Source organism: Melanerpes formicivorus, unplaced genomic scaffold (assembly GCF_026170545.1).
Source record: "Melanerpes formicivorus ecotype bairdi unplaced genomic scaffold, bMelFor1.0.p_v2 SCAF_2, whole genome shotgun sequence".
NCBI classification, from domain to species: Eukaryota; Metazoa; Chordata; class Aves; order Piciformes; family Picidae; genus Melanerpes; species Melanerpes formicivorus.
The window spans coordinates 31,492,048-31,510,326 of NW_027142354.1; the positions used below are offsets into that span (position 1 = coordinate 31,492,048).

Genomic DNA, 18,279 nt, shown 5'->3' on the forward strand with positions numbered 1-18,279 from the left:
GTTCTTCACCGAGCGAGTCATTCATCATTGGAACGGGTTGCCCAGGGAGGTGGTGGAGTCACCGTCCCTGGAGGCGTTCAAGAGGGGATTGGACGTGGCACTTGGTGCCATGGTCTAGTCATGGGGTCTGTGTTGATAGGTTGGACTCGATGATCCTCGAGGTCCTTTCCAACCTAAGTTATACTGTGATACTGTGATACTGTGATACAACAGCCACTGTATGAATTTACAGTAAAGAACACGTCAGTCTAGCTGAGATAAATAGATGTAGATAAATAATATAAAACCCAACATATAGATGACAATTCAATTAGTGGATAAGCACTTTAGTATGAATTCCAAGCACCACAATTTTCTACTGATGTTTTTTAGGAGGTTGCATAATAGAAATCTGCCAAGAAACACAGTGGAAGGAGGAAGCCTCCTCTGCGAGGAAAGGAGGTCAAATAACTCCAGGTCCAGAAACTCAAATACTTGGATCTGGCTATAGTCAACATTTGAAAACAACAACCGCCTGAGTGTATGTCTGGTTTAAAAAAAAAAAAAAAAAATCAATCTACTTGATATTCATATGCTTTCCTTAATAACTGTGGCAACACTGAATTTGTTAATTAAGCCCTTGTAATAGCACTAACAGTGAATTAGTTTTCTGACACCCATAGCTACTCTTTGGAAGAATTCATTGCTTACATCAAATGAGGTGCTTTAGCCATGGGATACTTCCATCCAGACATGCAGAATACCTAGCATTTATAGTTTGCTTGCTGTAAAAAACTGCACACTCCAAGGGCCGTTTTTATTGCTTAGCCACATAGCCAAAATCAATTCCTATAAACAACCTTTTGTATAAAAATGTCTTTTCTCAGACATGCTTGCAATTGTAGTATGTGTGAAATCCTCAGTGAAGTATATTAATGTTTAAAATTACATCAGTTTATGTTCTGGTGTTTTTTATTTTTCTTAAAGAATGTAGCAATGTAACTGTGAATCTTCTTAAGTCAGAATAACCAAGAAGTATTCTTGTATCTGAGACCCCTATATGTGGGAGGGACTAAGTTTATGCATTGCAGTAGGCTGGGAACTGTCTGTATTGCTGCTCTATAGAAAATGTTCTGACAGAGTAGCAGATCAAGAATCAACAGTATGTCCTCACAGCAATGCAGACAAACTACACACCCAGCTGTATTATCGGTAGCACAGCCAACTGGCAAAGGACATGGTTATTTCTTTCTACTCAACATCAGGAGAATAGATCTTGAATACCAAGACTAGTTTTGGGGGCCACAAGCAACAAAAGAAATATATTCCATATAGAAATGACCAGTGGAGGAACAGACCTTTTCTGCATGCGAAAGAGTAAAGCTACTTGCCTTCTGCTGCCTAAGCGAGGCTTGCAGAGCCTTTTACACAGGTGCACCATGAAAGGACAGGATGCAACAGTCAGAAATTGCAGTAAAGAAATCCCAGTTAGCTATAAAGAAATATTATTAATAGTAAAAGGAATAAGTTGATTAAGAGAGGCTGTGGAACCTCCATCCTAGGTAATTTTCAAAACTTATTTAATCCAAGGGCTTGGAAAATCTTGTTCAATTTAGCAGTTAGCACTGCTTTGAGCATGAGGTTGGAGTACATGACCTCCAGAGGTCCCTCTCAGCCTACATTTCTGTGGCACAGCCTATGATCTTCATAAGATGCAGGGACTGAAATTCAAATAATCCACCTTACAGAACATTCCAATCAAGTATTCACAGCAGCATAAAATTCATCACTCTGCCTTTCCCCCTGACAAGAGCAGAACAGAAAGACAGGACTGGTATTTACTTCCTTACAGCTGCTTCTGCCCTCTGGCAGCTTGTGCTGTGTACTCAACCTACATAATCCTAGTAATGATTTAAGGAATGTAATTTCACAGCCTCTTCAGCTAAAAATGCATAGGTGATATTTAAAATAATTACTTCATCTCAATATGCACACCCATAAATTCAGTGGGCCTTAAAGAAGTAAATATTTAGGCAGAATAATTCACATCCCTTACACAATTTCATTGCATTTTGTTGCCAATACCTTATGACAAGGATCTTTTTATTTGTTTTGCAAGAATGGGCTAACTTGTTAAATGAAAAAAGCTAGATTTCAAGATCTCCAGGCTTTCAGTATTTAAACACCATAAATTTAAACCATGGACGTGGATATGAACGTGATGGATCTTCTCTTTCACTGGGTAAAGTTGGACACACAAGGCAGAGACTGAAAGCTGTCCTTTACATTATTTGTAATAGCAGACTATCACAAATAGAGTAAACTTCAATTTGAAAATTCCTGTGTGTCAAATGTTAGTGTTGCTCTCTACACCATCTATCCTGTCATTGTTCCTATTTCCTATTCATTTTTTTGGGGGGAAAGGAGTCTTCTAACCTACAACAACCACTATTCGTATCACTTACTTCTAAAGTAAGGAAAAGCTAATCAGACATTGAGTGATAAGCAGAATACCAGAGATCATTTTTATCTGTAGTTCTAATATTACAGTTTACATGTGTAGCTAGCTGAACTGTGCATACTAAAAAATCAAGGAGAGAACAAGGGCGATAAAGATTATGAAAAAGAAGTGAGGCAAAAGACAGAATTTCCAGTGGTAGTCAGCTGAAGAAAACCAAAGAAGTTATTACATTATTAGCTGGAGGAATACACACTTTGATTCTCGTTGTGTGGGAAAGTTTATTTCCTGTCACAAATTGTAGCATCACAGAAGACACTAAAATCCTATACTAAGTTGTCAGTAAACTGAGGCTCTCACAAGAAAAACACAGGCTGCAAATCCCCTACAATGCACCAATTTTTCATTTCCCAGAGGTGGAAGTTATTCAGTGTGGAAATCCCACTAAGGCTTATAAAGGAATGTTGAGGTTTAGTTATAGATTATTTTGGAGTTTTATCTTGTTTTACACACTTCAGGGTCAACAAGTAAAATGGCTTTGCAAGTGGAAGAGCTGCACTATTAATGACTGCTGGTACAATAGAAGGCCTCAAAAAACATTTTGAATGTCCTGAATACAAGTGGTCAGGTCTTGTAATAGGATTTGGAAAACTAGCTGTCATGATACAGTCAAAGGAGACCTGCATGTTTCTGATGCTTTACAAATTTCAGAAAACTCTTTTCCTGGTGGCTATCTGATAGGACTTGAAAGATGTTTAAACATAGATAATTTCATAACTAATAGATCAATCAATCTTAAGTAACGAGAAAATAAACCCAGTACCCATAGTTGCCTGAACCTGCAAATATAGTATCATAGACTCACAGAATGTTTGGGGTTGGAAAGAATCTTTGTAAGTAATCTAGTCCAACCGCTCTGCAGTGGGCAGCAACATCATTAACCAAATCAGGCTGCTCAGAGCCCATTCCAACAGGACCTCGAAAGTTTCCATGGATGGAGCATCTACCAGCTCTGTGTGAAACCTGTTCCAGTGTTTCACCACCTTCATAAAAAATTTCTTCCTTATATCTAGTCTAAATCTACCTTCTTTTAATTTAAAACCATTACCCCTTGCCCTGTCACAACAGACCCTGGTAAAAAGAATGTCCTCATCTTTCTTATAGGCCCCCTTTAAGTACTGAAAGGCTAAAATAAGGTCTCCCAGGAGCCTTCACTACTCTAGGCTGGACAACGCCAACTCTCTCAGGCTTTCTTTACAGGAAAGGTGTTCCAGCCCTCTGACCATTTTTGCGCTTCTCCACTGGACCTGCTCCAACAGGCCATGTCTTTCTTGTGCTGAAGACTCCAGAGCTGGACATAGTACTCCAGGTGGGAGGCTCACCAGAGCAGAGTAGAGGAGCAGAATCACCACCATCAACCTGCTGGCCATGCTTCTTTTGATGAAGTCCAGGATATGGTTGGTTTTCTGGGCAGTGAGTGCATATTGCCAGTTCATGTCTAGCACATAATCATGGGTTTAATTTACAATAAGCTAGGTGTATTTAATCTGAAACACTCTTCTGTACTTTATTAGTGTCTCTAAAAGCCTGTATCTAATTTATAATTTCCATTCATTTCAGCAGTACTCTTGTGACAGATAGGAGATTTGGCATTGCTGGTTACAAATGCACTAACAGCAAGTGATTGAGCATGAGTATTAACTCCAAATCCTGGTTAACACACAACAAAGCTGGAGATACAAATCTTTGCAACTCTAATAGAAATGCACAAAAGTTAGGCTGTATATTGAATGCACAGTTCTTATGAGAAGGCATCCCTGCTACATCTAGTCTTCTTCCCCAGACAGGTGTTCCTTCTGTAGTTATTTATATCCTAGCCCTGGCTGCCTATGCCCTCTAGATGATGTTTAGCATGATTTGGATGGAGAGTTGATTAACATAGTCATATATTTAGCATAGTCATATATTTAGTATGTACTCTGTTTGACTTGTTATCACATTGAGGGGTGTTAACATTAGTATTAAAATTACAGTTAATTAGGGAAAGACCTTTATTTGGCTACTATAACTTTTGAAATGTTTTTAAGCTTTGTTGTTGTTGTTTTAGCCTTGCTTCATTAGTTTTAGCTGAAATAGGGCCACCTTATCTTCACAAGACTCTTTCCAGATGACTGGTAGGTCAGCTTCACAGATATAGGATCTATATTCAATTAGTATTATGGAAACAAATTAATTATACACATCCTAATTGCTAAAATCTGTCCATATAAGCTGATAATGATGTAGAACCTATTGGCTTTTAATTATGCAAATGTAGCTTTCCATTTTTTCTTATTCATATATTGAACTGGTATTTCAGGCCACAGAATGTTCAATGTCAAATCTTATTCAACAGTTTCCTTCAAAGGAAAGGACTGTCTTAATTCATAAGAATTAATAAAAGCTTTGTTAGGATTAAGTATTCTTTTCTATTGAATGCTTTAGTAGAGAATAATGCAGGCAAGCAAAGAATGAATTTAAATGCTCAATACATGTCCTTATTAGCTAATTTAATTTTGACTCATAAAGAACAGATAAATAATATAAAGTTCCAGACTTATTAAATTGAAATGAATGAGCAATAAACATGATTGTGTCATCCACTAGAAATACATTGATGTAGAAATAATGAAATCATGATAAACTGCTGAGAAAGGCATAAGCATTTAAGCATAAGTTAAATTTAGCTTGGTATAGACAGCCTCATGTGAAGAACAGAAAGCCTGCTATTTGAATCAATTAGTAAAATCAATATATGCTTTATTCAAAGATTTATTCGAAGATCATTTGAAGACCATCACTGCTATGAAAACAGCAGAAGTTCCACTGGTGTTCTGCAATGAATGTAATCAAAACACGGCAAGTTATGCAATTAATGGATAAAAATTTAACTACACGTTATTTCTCTTGTTTGGGTGAGACCAATGAGGTTCAAAGATGATCAGAAAAAAAGACATTTAATCAATTAGTTTGATCAAGCTTTAATTGTTTGCAGCATGCTAACTCAGATGGCTTTTAATCTAAGAGGTGAGAAGTCTCACGGTACTTAGGATCACTTAAAATGTCAAATATTTCAATCATCTTAAACAAAACAAAACAAACAAACAAACAAAAAAAAAGAGCCTGCCCTGTACTAGTTTCCTGTTTATGCCTTCTAGCTTTTCCAAACTGGAATTCTGGTTTGAGCAGTCTTAAGACACACAAGAAATTCTAGTGGCTGTACAAACCAAAGACCTACTTGGAAGAGGATAAATGAACATTCAGTGACATGTTTCAAGAAATATAATACTAATAAATGACACCATAACATAAATTCACAGGAGACAGAGCATCTTGAATCTTGATAGAGATTCTCATGTTCTCATATAGTTGCTTGTTTAAGAACAGATCATGAGCAAAGCTGGGATTTCACCTTAAGGGAACAGGATTTTATCATATTGTTAAGAAAAATTAATTCAGAGAAACATGTAGTGTGCAAAATGCATATGAAAAGTATGTTTAAATTTTGAGACAAGTCATACACAACTAAACTAGAATGTGTGCTAAAGAATATACTACTGCATGGAAGTTATGTGCTTAATTCTTTTTGACATTTAATTTAATTTTTAATTACTCAGTTTAGAGTATTTTAAGTTTGTAGTGACTGGTTTTCAGATCCTGGAATTATTGTACATAAATTATGTCAATTGTATTTATTTTAGTGGTGCTTTGATAGTATTAATTAAGTCTGTATTAGTGTGCTTTTTGTGTATGTGAAGGTGCCAGTATTTGCAACTCTGTTGTATAAGGAAACCTGTTAATCTGTTTTGTTGCCCATATGTTAAGTACTTAAATCATTATTGCTTTCTCTCTCTTCTTTTTTGTTTTTTTCCCTATAAGGCAGGAAACTGCTCTTTTACAGATTCCATACGAAAAAATTTAGGCTATTCACTTGATAAGAAGTGACAATAGGAAAGTCTGACCACATGTCTCTGAAAACATTGATGGCAAATATAGGTGACATTCAGAAATTCATTATCTGCCTTTTGATTTACAATGAGGTCCTTGACAGAATGCTTTTGATTAAAGCAGCAAATTTAATTCACATAGAAATAAAAATCACTGTATAAAGCCCTTATCTTTATCACTTCAGCTTAGTTTTGCTAGTTGCTACCAGAACTAGGTCTAACTGCAAGCCATAATGTCATCTCATTTTTCCTGTGGAAAAGCAGTGCTTGAAAGAAAGAAGTCAGCAAGTTGTGGTCAAAAGACAGAGTCTAGCTGAAGGCCTGTACCTAGTGGAGTCCCTTGGGGGTCAGTACTGGGACCAGTGCTGTTCAATATATTCATCAACAACCTGGATGAGGGAACAGAGAGCACAGCCAGCAAATTTGCAGAGGACACAAAACTGGGTGGAGTGGCTGACACACCAGAGGGCTGTGCTGCCCTTCAGAGACACTTAGGCTGGAGAGCTGGGCAGAGAGAAATGTAATGAAATTCAACAAGGGCAAGTGTAGAGACTTGCTCTTGGGAAAGAACAACCCCAGGTTGAGGACTGGTCTGTTGGAGAACAGTGAAGGGGAAAAGGACCTGGGGGTCCTGGTGGATGAAAGGTTGACCATGAGCCAGCAATGTGCTCTTGTGGCCAAGAAGGCCAATGCCATTCTGGGGTGTATTAGTAGAGATGTGGCTAGTAGGTTGAGAGAGGGTCTCCTCCCACTCTACTCTGCCCTGGTAAGGCTTCATCTGTAATACTGTGTCCAGTTCTGGGCCCCTCAGTTCAAGAAGGAAGGGAACTGCTTGATAGAGTCCAGTGCAGAGCCACAAAAATTATTAAGGGAGTGGAACATCTTCCTCACAAGGAGAGACTGAGGGAGCTGGGGCTCTTTAGTCTGGAGAAGAGGAGACTAAGGGGTGACCTCATTAATGTTTATAAATATGTAAAGGATGAGTGCCAAGAGGATGCAGCCAGGCTCTTCTTGGTGATGCCCAATGACAGGCCAAGGGGCAGTGGGTGGAAGTTGAGGCATAGGAAGTTCCATGGAAACAGAAGGAAAAAAAATATCACTGTGAGGGTGACAGAACACTGGAACAGGTTGTCCAAGGGTGTTGTGGAGTGCCCTTCTCTGGAGATATTCAAGACTTGTCTGGATGCATTCCTGTGTGATCTGGTATAGGCAATCCTGCTCTGGCAGGGGAGTTGTACTAGATGATCTTTCAAGGTCCCTTCCAACCCCTAACATTCTGTGATTCTGTCCTTCCCCCATCTCATCACTTAGCTATTTCACAATTTCTGACTTCTCCATAATCCTCAATTTTAATCTGAGCGCTTTCAGTTTGTTGCATCGTTGCAAGAAAGCTGGCTTCTTTCTTCCCATCTGCCCCACCCTTACTCAAGTGTCAGACTAAATAATAATGCTAAATAAATGATCTTTGAGGTCTCTTCCAACCTTAGGAATACTGAAATACTGAAATAATGTGAGTATGAATTCTTCCATGAAGGTCTTAGTTAGCAGGCTAGCTACATAAGGCTTTAAAAATATCTCCCTCAAACAGACGTTGAGTATGCATCATAAACATTACAACCATTTTCTGAAAAGAAAACCTTGCACAAGGCTTTGTTTCATTACCAGAAGTGCAATTATCTGAGAATGACAGTTGCTGCTTTGGCTTCATTCCCTGCCTTGTAAGAATATATGGTGAAACAGGGCAAATAAAGACACGAAAATTGTATGCAGATACATCACTAGTGAAGTCGGATGGCATGACTAACATTTGTTTCTTGGAGATGTTTAAAAACTTTCTGACAATATTATGATAAAGCAGATGGCTGCATTCTCTGGCTAAAAAAGTGACTGGCCCATAATCTAGGATTTGTAGCATGCAAAGTGTGAAATGAAGGACTGCATCACCTTAATCAAGTTAAACTCAGGGTTTTTTGCCAGGTCTTTGAGACTGATCTTGAATGATGGGATGGAAAAATCATTAAAAACAAAAGCAATGAAGGAACAGTAAACTCAGAAGAAATAACTGCAACTATCCACTGCATGGCTCTAGACACCTGGCAATATTACCTACCGGCTCAGGGTCCTGTACAAACCACATAAAATACACTTTATCTGTTTATAAATGATGGTGACACCACCACCTCCCAGACAGCCCATTCCAATGGCAAATCACTCTTTCAATGAAGAATTTCTTCCTAACATCCAGCCTGAACCTCCCCTGGTGCAGCTTGAGACTGTGTCCTCTAGTTCTGGTGCTGGTTGCCTGGGAGAAGAGACCAACCCCCAGCTGGCTACAACCACCCTTCAAGCAGTTGTAGACAGCAATAAGGTCTCCCCTGAGCCTCCTCTTCTCCAGGCTAAGCAACCCCAGCTCCCTCAGCCTCTCCTCATAGGGCTTGTGCTTCAGACCCCTCACCAACTTCGTTGCCCTTCTCTGGACACCTTCCAGCAAGTCAACATCTTTCCTAAACTGAGGGGCCCAGAACTGGACACAGTACTCAAGGTGTGGTCTAACCAGTGCTGAGTACAGGGGCACAATGACTTTCCTGCTCCTGCTGGCCACATTATTCCTGATACAGGCCAGGATGCAATTGGCCTTCTTGGCCACCTGGGCACACTGCAGGCTCATGTTCAGCCTACTGTTGACCAGCACCCCCAGGTCCCTTTCTGCCTGGCCGCTCTCCAGCCACTCTGACCCCAGTCTGTAGCACTGCATGGGGTTGTTGTGGCCAATGTGTAGAACTCGGCACTTAGATGTGTTACATCTCATGCCACTGTCCATGCTCATCTGTCCAGTCTGTCAAGGTCCCTCTGCAGAGCCCTTCTACCCTCTAACAGATCAACACCTGGTGTCATCTGCAAACTTAGAATATTTTAGGCAGTAAAATATGTTTAAGACCATTGAATCCATTCCTTATCAATAGCTGCTATTCATGTCTTTCTCAGAGAAGTGAAATGATAACCATCACTCAGCAAACCAGTTGTAGCAATTGGAAGAGAAGTCTCATGGATGGAGTTTGTCTGAGGACAAAGGTCAGAGGCACTGGAGAAAACAAAAAGGCTTTTTTTTTTTTTTGTTCAACTTATAAATCATGCAGTGAACTTTCAGGAGAAAAAGATATTTCCCCCATCATCTTCTAGATTACTTTGAATCTCAAAAGGCCTTTATTATGCATTTCATTTAAATTACATTTATGTACAACTCAGGAAGAAAAGTAAATCATTTATAACCAAGACATCATCTGTCCTTGTTTGCTACCTAACAGAGTCAATTCTACAACAAGCCACAGCTACCCTGCTCCAGCTGTATGTGATGCAGGTTTAAGAATGTTTCGAAGGATTTACTGGTCTAGTACCTATTTGTCCTATTTTTTTTTTTTTTAACAATTATAAAATTATGGATTTTAAATAGATGTAATAATTCAGGAAAGCTATGAGTTCTTTTATGAAGACTTAAATCAGGAGCATGACGTTTCATTTCAAACAAGAGCAGCTTCTTAATTTCCAGGAAGGACCTGGCTTCCCCAGTTTATCTCAACTTGTTATTGCTTTTTGACAAATGCTCTAATGCTCAGTTCCATAGACTGAAGTTTCAAAATTATGAAAATTACACACTTTTTTAAGCAAGTAGAAAGAAAAGGAAGCTATTTAAGACATGTTTGGTCTGAAACTAAAAAGATAAATTCATCATTATATGTGAATAAAATTAATCTCAGACCTACGTTAAGTACCTGCTACTTTAAAAATAATGGCACAGACTTTTATCCAAGGTTTGCTGCTCAGGATCTCAAGGGATTTTATACAACTCTCCCTGACACACATTTCCATGGTTTTACTATTATTAGATTCTAAACTAGTAAGAATAAAAATTGCTCAGGAATGTCTTTTCAGGGGGCGGTACCTAAAGTTGAAGCTTAGTCACGTTCCTTCAAGCTGCATACTAAAATCATTAGATATATTGCTGTCTACAACTACCTGAAGGGTGGTTGTAGCTAGGAGGGGGTTGGTCTCTTCTCCCAGGCAACCAGCACCAGAACAAGAGGACACAGTCTCAAGCTGCACCAGGGGAAGTTTAGGCTTAAGGTGAAGAGAAAGTTCTTCACTGAGAGATTCATTAGCCATTTGAATGGGCTGCCCAGGGAGGTGGTGGAGTCACCATCACTGGGGGTGTTCAAGAGGGGATTGGATGTGGCACTTGGTGCCATGGTTTAGTCATGAGGTCTGTGGTGACGGGTTGGATGTGATGATCATTGAGGTCTCTTCCAAACTTGGTGATTCTGTGATCTGTAATTTACAGGACTGAGCAAGAGTACACTCTACATTACATTAAAATACACACCAAAATAAAAAATTAAATACACAGTGAAACCGCAATGAAATATATATCGGAATGGAAACTGATCAGCGAGATAAGAAACCATTCCCTTAACTGTCTCTTGAAAGAAAATTGAGGAACAGATGACTATTTGAAAAGAACTACTTTCCAAGTTCACTTTCTCCCTTCATCTCCAAGCATCACATCAGTCTGAAAACATAACTAAAAGTTGTGGGCACTATTCAGCCAGCTGATCAAAAGTATCAGCAACAATGACTTCCAAGAATTTGTCTGTCTCTCAGAACATGGTATAAATTTCCTAGGGCCTCTGTAACCACCTGCAGGACTGCTTTTTACTTGGGACCTAGGAAATAGAGATGATTGAAGTAAATGTTCTTTACACATCAAATCTTGGTTTTTTCCCTTCAACTTACCAATCACAGTGATGTTTCTGATACCCAAATCAAAGTCTTTTTCTGCAGCTACACTCACCTGGTGTCACTGTTTGTTTTTTTTCACAGCTTTTTTTTCCATTCCTGTAGTGCACTGCTGCACTACCCTTTTGGAGTGATGGCTTGCTTCCTTCTTCTATCCCTTTCACCACTGTAAATGCTCTCTCTTTTTTTTTTTTTTTTTTAATAAAATGCAGATATAAGATTCAGAGGTTATATTCTATATATAAAGGTTCTGTACCAACACTGTAGCCAGGTAGGTAAGAAATAAAGCAGCTAAGAACCAGGACATCTGAAAAAAACCCTGAAAAATACATATTTACTCCCCTTAAAAAAGAAAAATTTGATTCTCAAAATTCACTTACAATAAAAAAAATAAAATCATTGGGGTGGGTTTTAAATAATAGCATCACTGCCCCTTTCCTCTGAATTTTTATCAAAAGATGAAAAAAATGTAAATAAAGCAAGCATTAACTCCAAGATTCTTATATAAACATTACCTAATGTTCCAAAATTAGCTCTTCAGAACTGTAGCATTTCTGTGACTTTTTGGTAGGCTTTTGGGAGGCTTGAAAAGACATTAGAAATTGTAATTAGCTCTAGCATCACATTTCTCTTTTCAGTCTATTCCACTTTTAGTTTTTCCTCTTTTTTAATGGAAGCTTCTAGCTAGTGAGAGTAGCTGGTTAGTCTAAGTATGAACCTCTCCATCCTTCTATTTATATCTCCTAAGGTCAGGACTCTACACTGCTGACTAGTTTCTAGGTATGCTTATAGCCAGATTAAAAACATCTGTGGACCAGTCAGGTTTATCTGCAGTTCATCCAAAGCTCTCAATCAGATTCAATTTCCTATTGGTCTCTTTAATTTTCTCCTTATTGTCTGCCTATATCTTAACCTGAACAATTTATCTCTTGCAGACCTGGAAATTGTATCTCATTCCCAGTTTCAAAACCCTTAGAACCATTTCTACGTCTAATATAAATGCTGCCTGCACCTTCAAAGTTCTCAGCTCCATAGAAACTTTTTGTCTAATCTCCATGCAGCTCCGTTGAACATTAGATGAAAGACTGTTTTCTGTCCTCCTTCCTTATTTTACATCAGTGACTAGACAATAAAGTCCATTTTCTTGCCTGTTGTTTGAATCTTCCATTTCAAATTATTTTCTCTATCTGACATTGTAAATCCTATCCAAAAATCCATTTCTTCTATCACTTCCACAGTCACAAATACAAGCTGACCATGTCCAAGTTTATTTTTCTTTATTTGAAATTTACTGTATTCACCATTTCTACAGGTACCATCACCTAACTTTACTTCCTCAGAACAATCAATTTAAGTATCTTTTCCCAGTGTTACAGAGGAAGATAGAGTCTATGCTTGGTTTCACTGACAATCCTAACAAAACCTGTATGCACAAAAAAAATGGAAGTTTAGCTCTAGGTAAAGGAAACAGGTATAATTCTGTAGTAAAGAAAAAAAATATGATTATTGACCTATTACAGCTTAATTGGAAGTCTTGTGACATTTTATGTTCTTTCTCAAAGTTTTAGCTCTCCAAAGTAGTTGATTATGTAAGATTTTGTTTGTTTGTTTGTTTAATTGTTTTAGATGGACTTTGAAAAGGAGCTCAGACTTGTTTGGACAGTATGTGACTCCCACAGCTCAAAGTAAATATAATAGAATAGAATTAACCAGGTTGGAAAAAACCTTTGAGATCATCAAGTCCAACCTGTTGTCCAACACCATCTAATCAACTAAACCATGGCACCAAGCACCCTATCCAGTCTCTTCCTAAACACCTCCAGTCATGGTGACTCCACCACCTTCCTAGGCAGCCCATTCAATATCTAATGTTTATGTACATTAAAAATAGCTTGGAAATATAATTAGACTGAAGTTGAAAGGTTCTGCAAGCAAAAAACCCCAACAGATATTAAAAAAAAATATTTAAAAGTTTTTTAGCTGTGCTGGTAATTTTTTGTTGTGTGACTCATACCCTGGGAAACTGAGTCAAAGACAGATACCTTCTGAATCAAGAAATCAGATACAACATACCTATTCACTGAAAAGCCCAAACTGAGTTTATGCACATCTGCAGTCTTCAATATAGCAGTATATAAACTACAGATCCTGCAAAAAAGGGAGGCAGGAGGTGGGCCTACAGCCCTCTTTACTTGTTTCAAGGCTGCCCCAGTGCCTTACAGGGAGTGACATTTAGCAGGGGCCCCACTGACTGGCCCCAATAGCACTCACCACTGGCCGGTGCACATCCCAGAAAGCACGTTCCTGGCTGTCAAGAATCTTCCTCTCTATCTTGTCTCTCTTCTTGTCAACTCTGTTGATGTTATAGGATATTTAAAAGAAATAGTGTTAATCACAGTATTTTAAATATCTGAAATAAATATCTGTCCAATCACTTTTCCCTCCCCTTCTCTCTTCAAAAAAGAATACAAAACCAAAACTGCTTATCTTCAAAGGAACTTACTTTGCCTGTGCTTCAGCTTGCATAAAAATAAACTCCCATTTCCGAGCAAATGCTCGCTGTAGTCTGGCCAAACTCTCCTGAAAAGACATAAAAAACTTAGTTAGGTTTTATTTAGTATTTATTGGCTTTCAGTTTCTCTTTCCAACCTTGCCCCACTCTCTCCTCCCCTAGGATGATGAAGTCATGATACCTGTGCAAGTGTAAACTTACTTTACATAATACCTTTGCTTGACACCAAATAGGATGGAATACTAGATCTATCTACTCTTGAATCACAGAATCATTTAGGTTGGAAAAGACCTTCAAGATAATTGAGTCCAACCATGAAGTCTATGGCACCAAGTCCACCACTAAGTCATACACCCAAGCAATTCATCTCCATGGCATTTTGAAACTCTGATGGCAAGTGCAGATGCAATCTTCAGCAGAACATGACATTTCTAGAGCATTTTCATATATGGGCTACTGGCTGAGTAGTAGAAACATTCATGTTTTGAAAACATCTAATACTGAAAGATAGCAGCAGTATGCTCCATACTTGACAATCTACATGATGGTTTCCTTCGCTTGTTTACAAAAACAATTTGCATTAAGCAATGTTGACTACTTATTAGTTTTTAAATATAGTAAGCTATCAACATTTGGGTAGTATAGGAATCTTCTAAGACCTTTTCTGCTATTATCATTATTCAAAAAAATGCAGACTACAGTTCTTCACTGTTGTACAGGAAATGTGTGTGTCCTACAGCCTATTAATGATAATAGGAAGAAGATCTGTAAAATTTTAGAAAAATTCTTTCCTCCAGTGATGCTGGAACAGCTTCACTGTCAGTAACAGAGCTTTTCCAATCTCCCTTCAGCTTAAAAGGCAGCTGTATGCCATCTGTTAACATGAAGAAGGCAGAGGTTCTCTTGCTAAAAAAACACATTTACCTTCAAGCACTGCTTTTACTGAGACTATGTGTAAAAACTATGTAAACTTTCTAACACAAAAATCATTGCTTTAACTGTATTTCTATGCATTGCAAATATATCTCTATGAGATACTGGCCTGTATCAGGAATAGTGTGGCCAGCAGAAGCACGGAAGTGATTGTGCCCCTGTACTCAGCACTGGTTAGGCCACACCTTGAGTACTATGTCCAGTTCCAGGGCCCCTCAATTCAAGAAAGATGTTGAGTTGCTTGAAGGTGTCCAGAGAAGGGCAACAAGGCTAGAGAGGGGTTTGGAGCACAAGCCCTATGAGAAGAGGCTGAGGGAGCTGGAGTTGTTTAGCCTGGAGAAGAGGAGGCTCAGGGGAGACCTTATTGCCATCTACAACTACCTGAACAGAGGTTGTGGCCAGGTGGGGGTTGGTCTCTTCTCCCAGGCCACCACCAACAGAACAAGAGGTCTCAAGCTGTGTAGGGGTAAATTTAGGCTTGATCTTAGAAGGAAGTTCTTCACAGGAAGAGTGATTGCCCATTGGAATGGGCTGCCCAGGGAGTTGGTGGGGTCAGTATCCCTGGAGGTGTTTAAGAAAAGACTGGATGAGGCACTTGGTGCCACGGTTTATTTGATTAGTTAGGGTTGGATGATCAGTTGGACTTGATGATCTTGGAGGTCTCTTCCAACCTGGTTGATTCTGTGATTCTGAGATTGCAAAGAGGAAAGAGGACTTGCGAGAGATCTTGTCAATACCAGTAAAGGCTCTCATGGGTCTTATACTGGAAGTGAATTTTCTAAGGAATGTAAGTATAAAATTAAGCATACCCTACAGTGCAGTACACTGAAAAGCAAGCTTGTGCCAGAAGAAGCAATAGTGTGTCAGCATGGTTCTGTGGCTGCAGTATTCTGCATGTTGAGAGGCCTGGTTGACTATCCTGCTATCAAGTCACAGTAGCACAGCTGGACAGCTTTCAGTGCAGAGCCAGGGCTGTTCATGAATTTTATGATGACATTTTCATTAAAAATTCAGGGATTTTTGGAGGAACAGGGATGGAATTCAAAACACCTCTCTCCTTAGTGAATGCCATCCCCATCAGCTAATCCAGCTTCCTCTTTGTCTAGCTTTTCCTTTCCCCTAATTACCTTACCTGGGGCACAGAACACCCCCCAGGGAGTGGGAGGTGCCTCTAATTTGACCATCTTTGCTTCTTGTATAACTGATGGGACAAGGGCTCAAGAACTAGCATCAATTTAAAGAATGACATTTCTATTTCTACAGCTACTAAGTGCTTTTAAAAACGTTGCCAGTGATCCTTCATTCAAACTTTACACAGTGTAGATTACAATTGCTTTCAAACATTCATGGCATGTCTGGGATACACAAACTGTTATTTCTGATCCTGGCATAGTGATCTGAGCAAAGTAAGATTAGAGATGGACCAAAATCTGAGTTTTTGCCCAGCTACCCTTCAATACAGTCTCTCCAACAGCGTTTATGTCTACTGAGCAATGTCAGACCTACATGCTGGCTCAAGTTGGTAACAAATTTTCACATATTATGCCTATAGTTGTCATGCCTACCATTATTTCACATGCTCATTAGGCCCAGCAGAGAAATGTACTTTTCCCCAAGTACTCACAGCTTCATAGTCTGCCAGCTCTAGCCTTGCTTTGTTTTGCATTGTCCGCTTACACAGGTATACAGCTAGAACAGAATGAAATGACACAAAATTTCAAACAGACCAGAATCTTAACTAAAAAAATGGAATACTGACAGCTAAATACTGAAAGGACACAGGGATGAAAAAGGAATTTAAGACTATATAAACAGCAGAGTGTTTTGCATCATGTTGCTACCCTTGAATGAAGTATATTTCCAAGAGACACTCTTTAGCAACAGATACTTTACATCAGCTGAATACTGTACAGCTTCTCCCACCAGCAATTCCTTATTGTGCAACCAGTGCAGTGGTAAAAGAACACTTTGTCATTTAGATCCTTTTACAATTAAGCATTTTACTCTTTTACTTCAGAATTGGCTATTTCATTGAACAAGGAAAAAAGAATCCCTAAGCCCCTTGAAATGTTAGAAATAGAATGCATAGTTAATAGAAATGAGAAAACTGAGAATTCCAGGGGTTAAATTTTATCTAGTCCAACCACCTGAACAAATCAAACTTCCTCTTCTCATAAGTCCTTTTAAACCATATTCTTATCACCCCTGTACCTTTAGTTAGCTCAGCATTTCCTCAAGTCTCATTGTGGATATACTTGGGGATGAGCACCTCTTACTAACTCCAACAAAAATGATTGCTGCAGAGGTGGCGACTAACCATTCATCTTTCTGTCAGGATAGGTTTCAACACAAATGCATCTTCAGATGACAGAGTTCTCAATACTGGCAAAACAATTATCAAGTCACCAGAAGCAGAATAGAGGAATTAGCTTGCCACACTGTTAATCTAACACTATGCCTACGAAAACTCTTGTCTCCAGTGTGTGACTGTACTGCAGTATTTTCCCCGCTCCAAATCCATAGCAAACAGACCATATCAAATGTTTGGTTATCATGATGAGCATATGTTAGCCAAGAGTCAAAAAAATAATGGCCAAATCTGAGACCTTCTTTCTATGAAATATCCAGATCCCCTTCTCCTCAGGACCCTAAAGGTTATAATACGTGTGGTTTGTCCCGGCTTTCTAGATCGACCTTGGACCTTCCTGGTCAGTCCAGACTGTCAGTGAGACAAAGTTTCTGCCTGCATGGTTGCATTCCTCAATTCTTGCTTACCTTCCCTTGCAGAGCTGCCATCTCTTGCCACTCCCTGACAAGGGTGCAGAAAACCACTTAACATACTGATGAATGATATGCAAGGAACAGGGTCTGATTAATAACATCAATTCGCTAAATATGGGCTGCCACATACACTTATTTTTAGAGCCAGTACATTCTGATGGATTTTGCAATCAACATAATTGTCTCCACAAAAGTGAATTATATATATTAGATGCTATAGCTTGTGCTCCAGAAATGACTGATTATCATGAGAAAACAGATTCGACAATAATTGTAAAGACAATAGCAATATGCAACATTTCATCATGAGAGAGGGTCAGTGATGTTTATAAATGAGCATTTGAACCACAAAACAATACTAAAACACTCTTTGGTAGCTGTGCAGTAAATACAAACGACTTTCTTTTGAAAATTCTGTCAAGCAGTCACAAAAAGTGGGCAATGTTAGCTCAAAGAGAGAGGCCAAAGATGAAGAGGGTGTCTGGGGTTTTCTATTCTTGACTGTTCACTTGTTCTTGAAAGCTCCTAAGAAACCTCTGTAGAATTATCATAGTGATAATGACAGGTTTAATTCCAGAATCACAAAACTGGAATGAGTATAAATTAAATTACACACACCTTCTGGGAATAAATAAATACATAAATAATAGATGATTTCACCCAAAAAATTAAACTGGGGAATTTGTCTGTTGATAAACAGGGACTAGGTCTTCCCTCTCTCCACATGAGAAAACAAACTTCAGCTAAATATAATGGAAGTGCAACTGGGCCTTTGAAGACCAGGGATAATGCCACCTACACATCCACCACCACGTACACAAACTTAAACTCCTTACATA

The 18,279-nt window shown here is 38.8% G+C and overlaps 1 protein-coding gene across 12 annotated transcripts in view; it reads right to left on the reverse strand.

Annotated features, from left to right (window-relative positions):
• RGS7 (regulator of G protein signaling 7) overlaps positions 1–18,279 on the reverse strand; it is a 315,923-nt gene that overhangs the window by 52,950 nt on the left and 244,694 nt on the right. For all 12 annotated transcript variants that reach the window (XM_068155236.1, XM_068155265.1, XM_068155272.1 and 9 more), the window contains 3 exons: positions 16,284–16,348; positions 13,718–13,794; positions 13,486–13,567 (listed from right to left, as the gene is read on the reverse strand). In XM_068155236.1, coding sequence (XP_068011337.1) covers positions 13,486–13,567; positions 13,718–13,794; positions 16,284–16,348 — 224 coding nt within the window. The remainder of the gene's footprint in view (positions 1–13,485; positions 13,568–13,717; positions 13,795–16,283; positions 16,349–18,279) is intronic.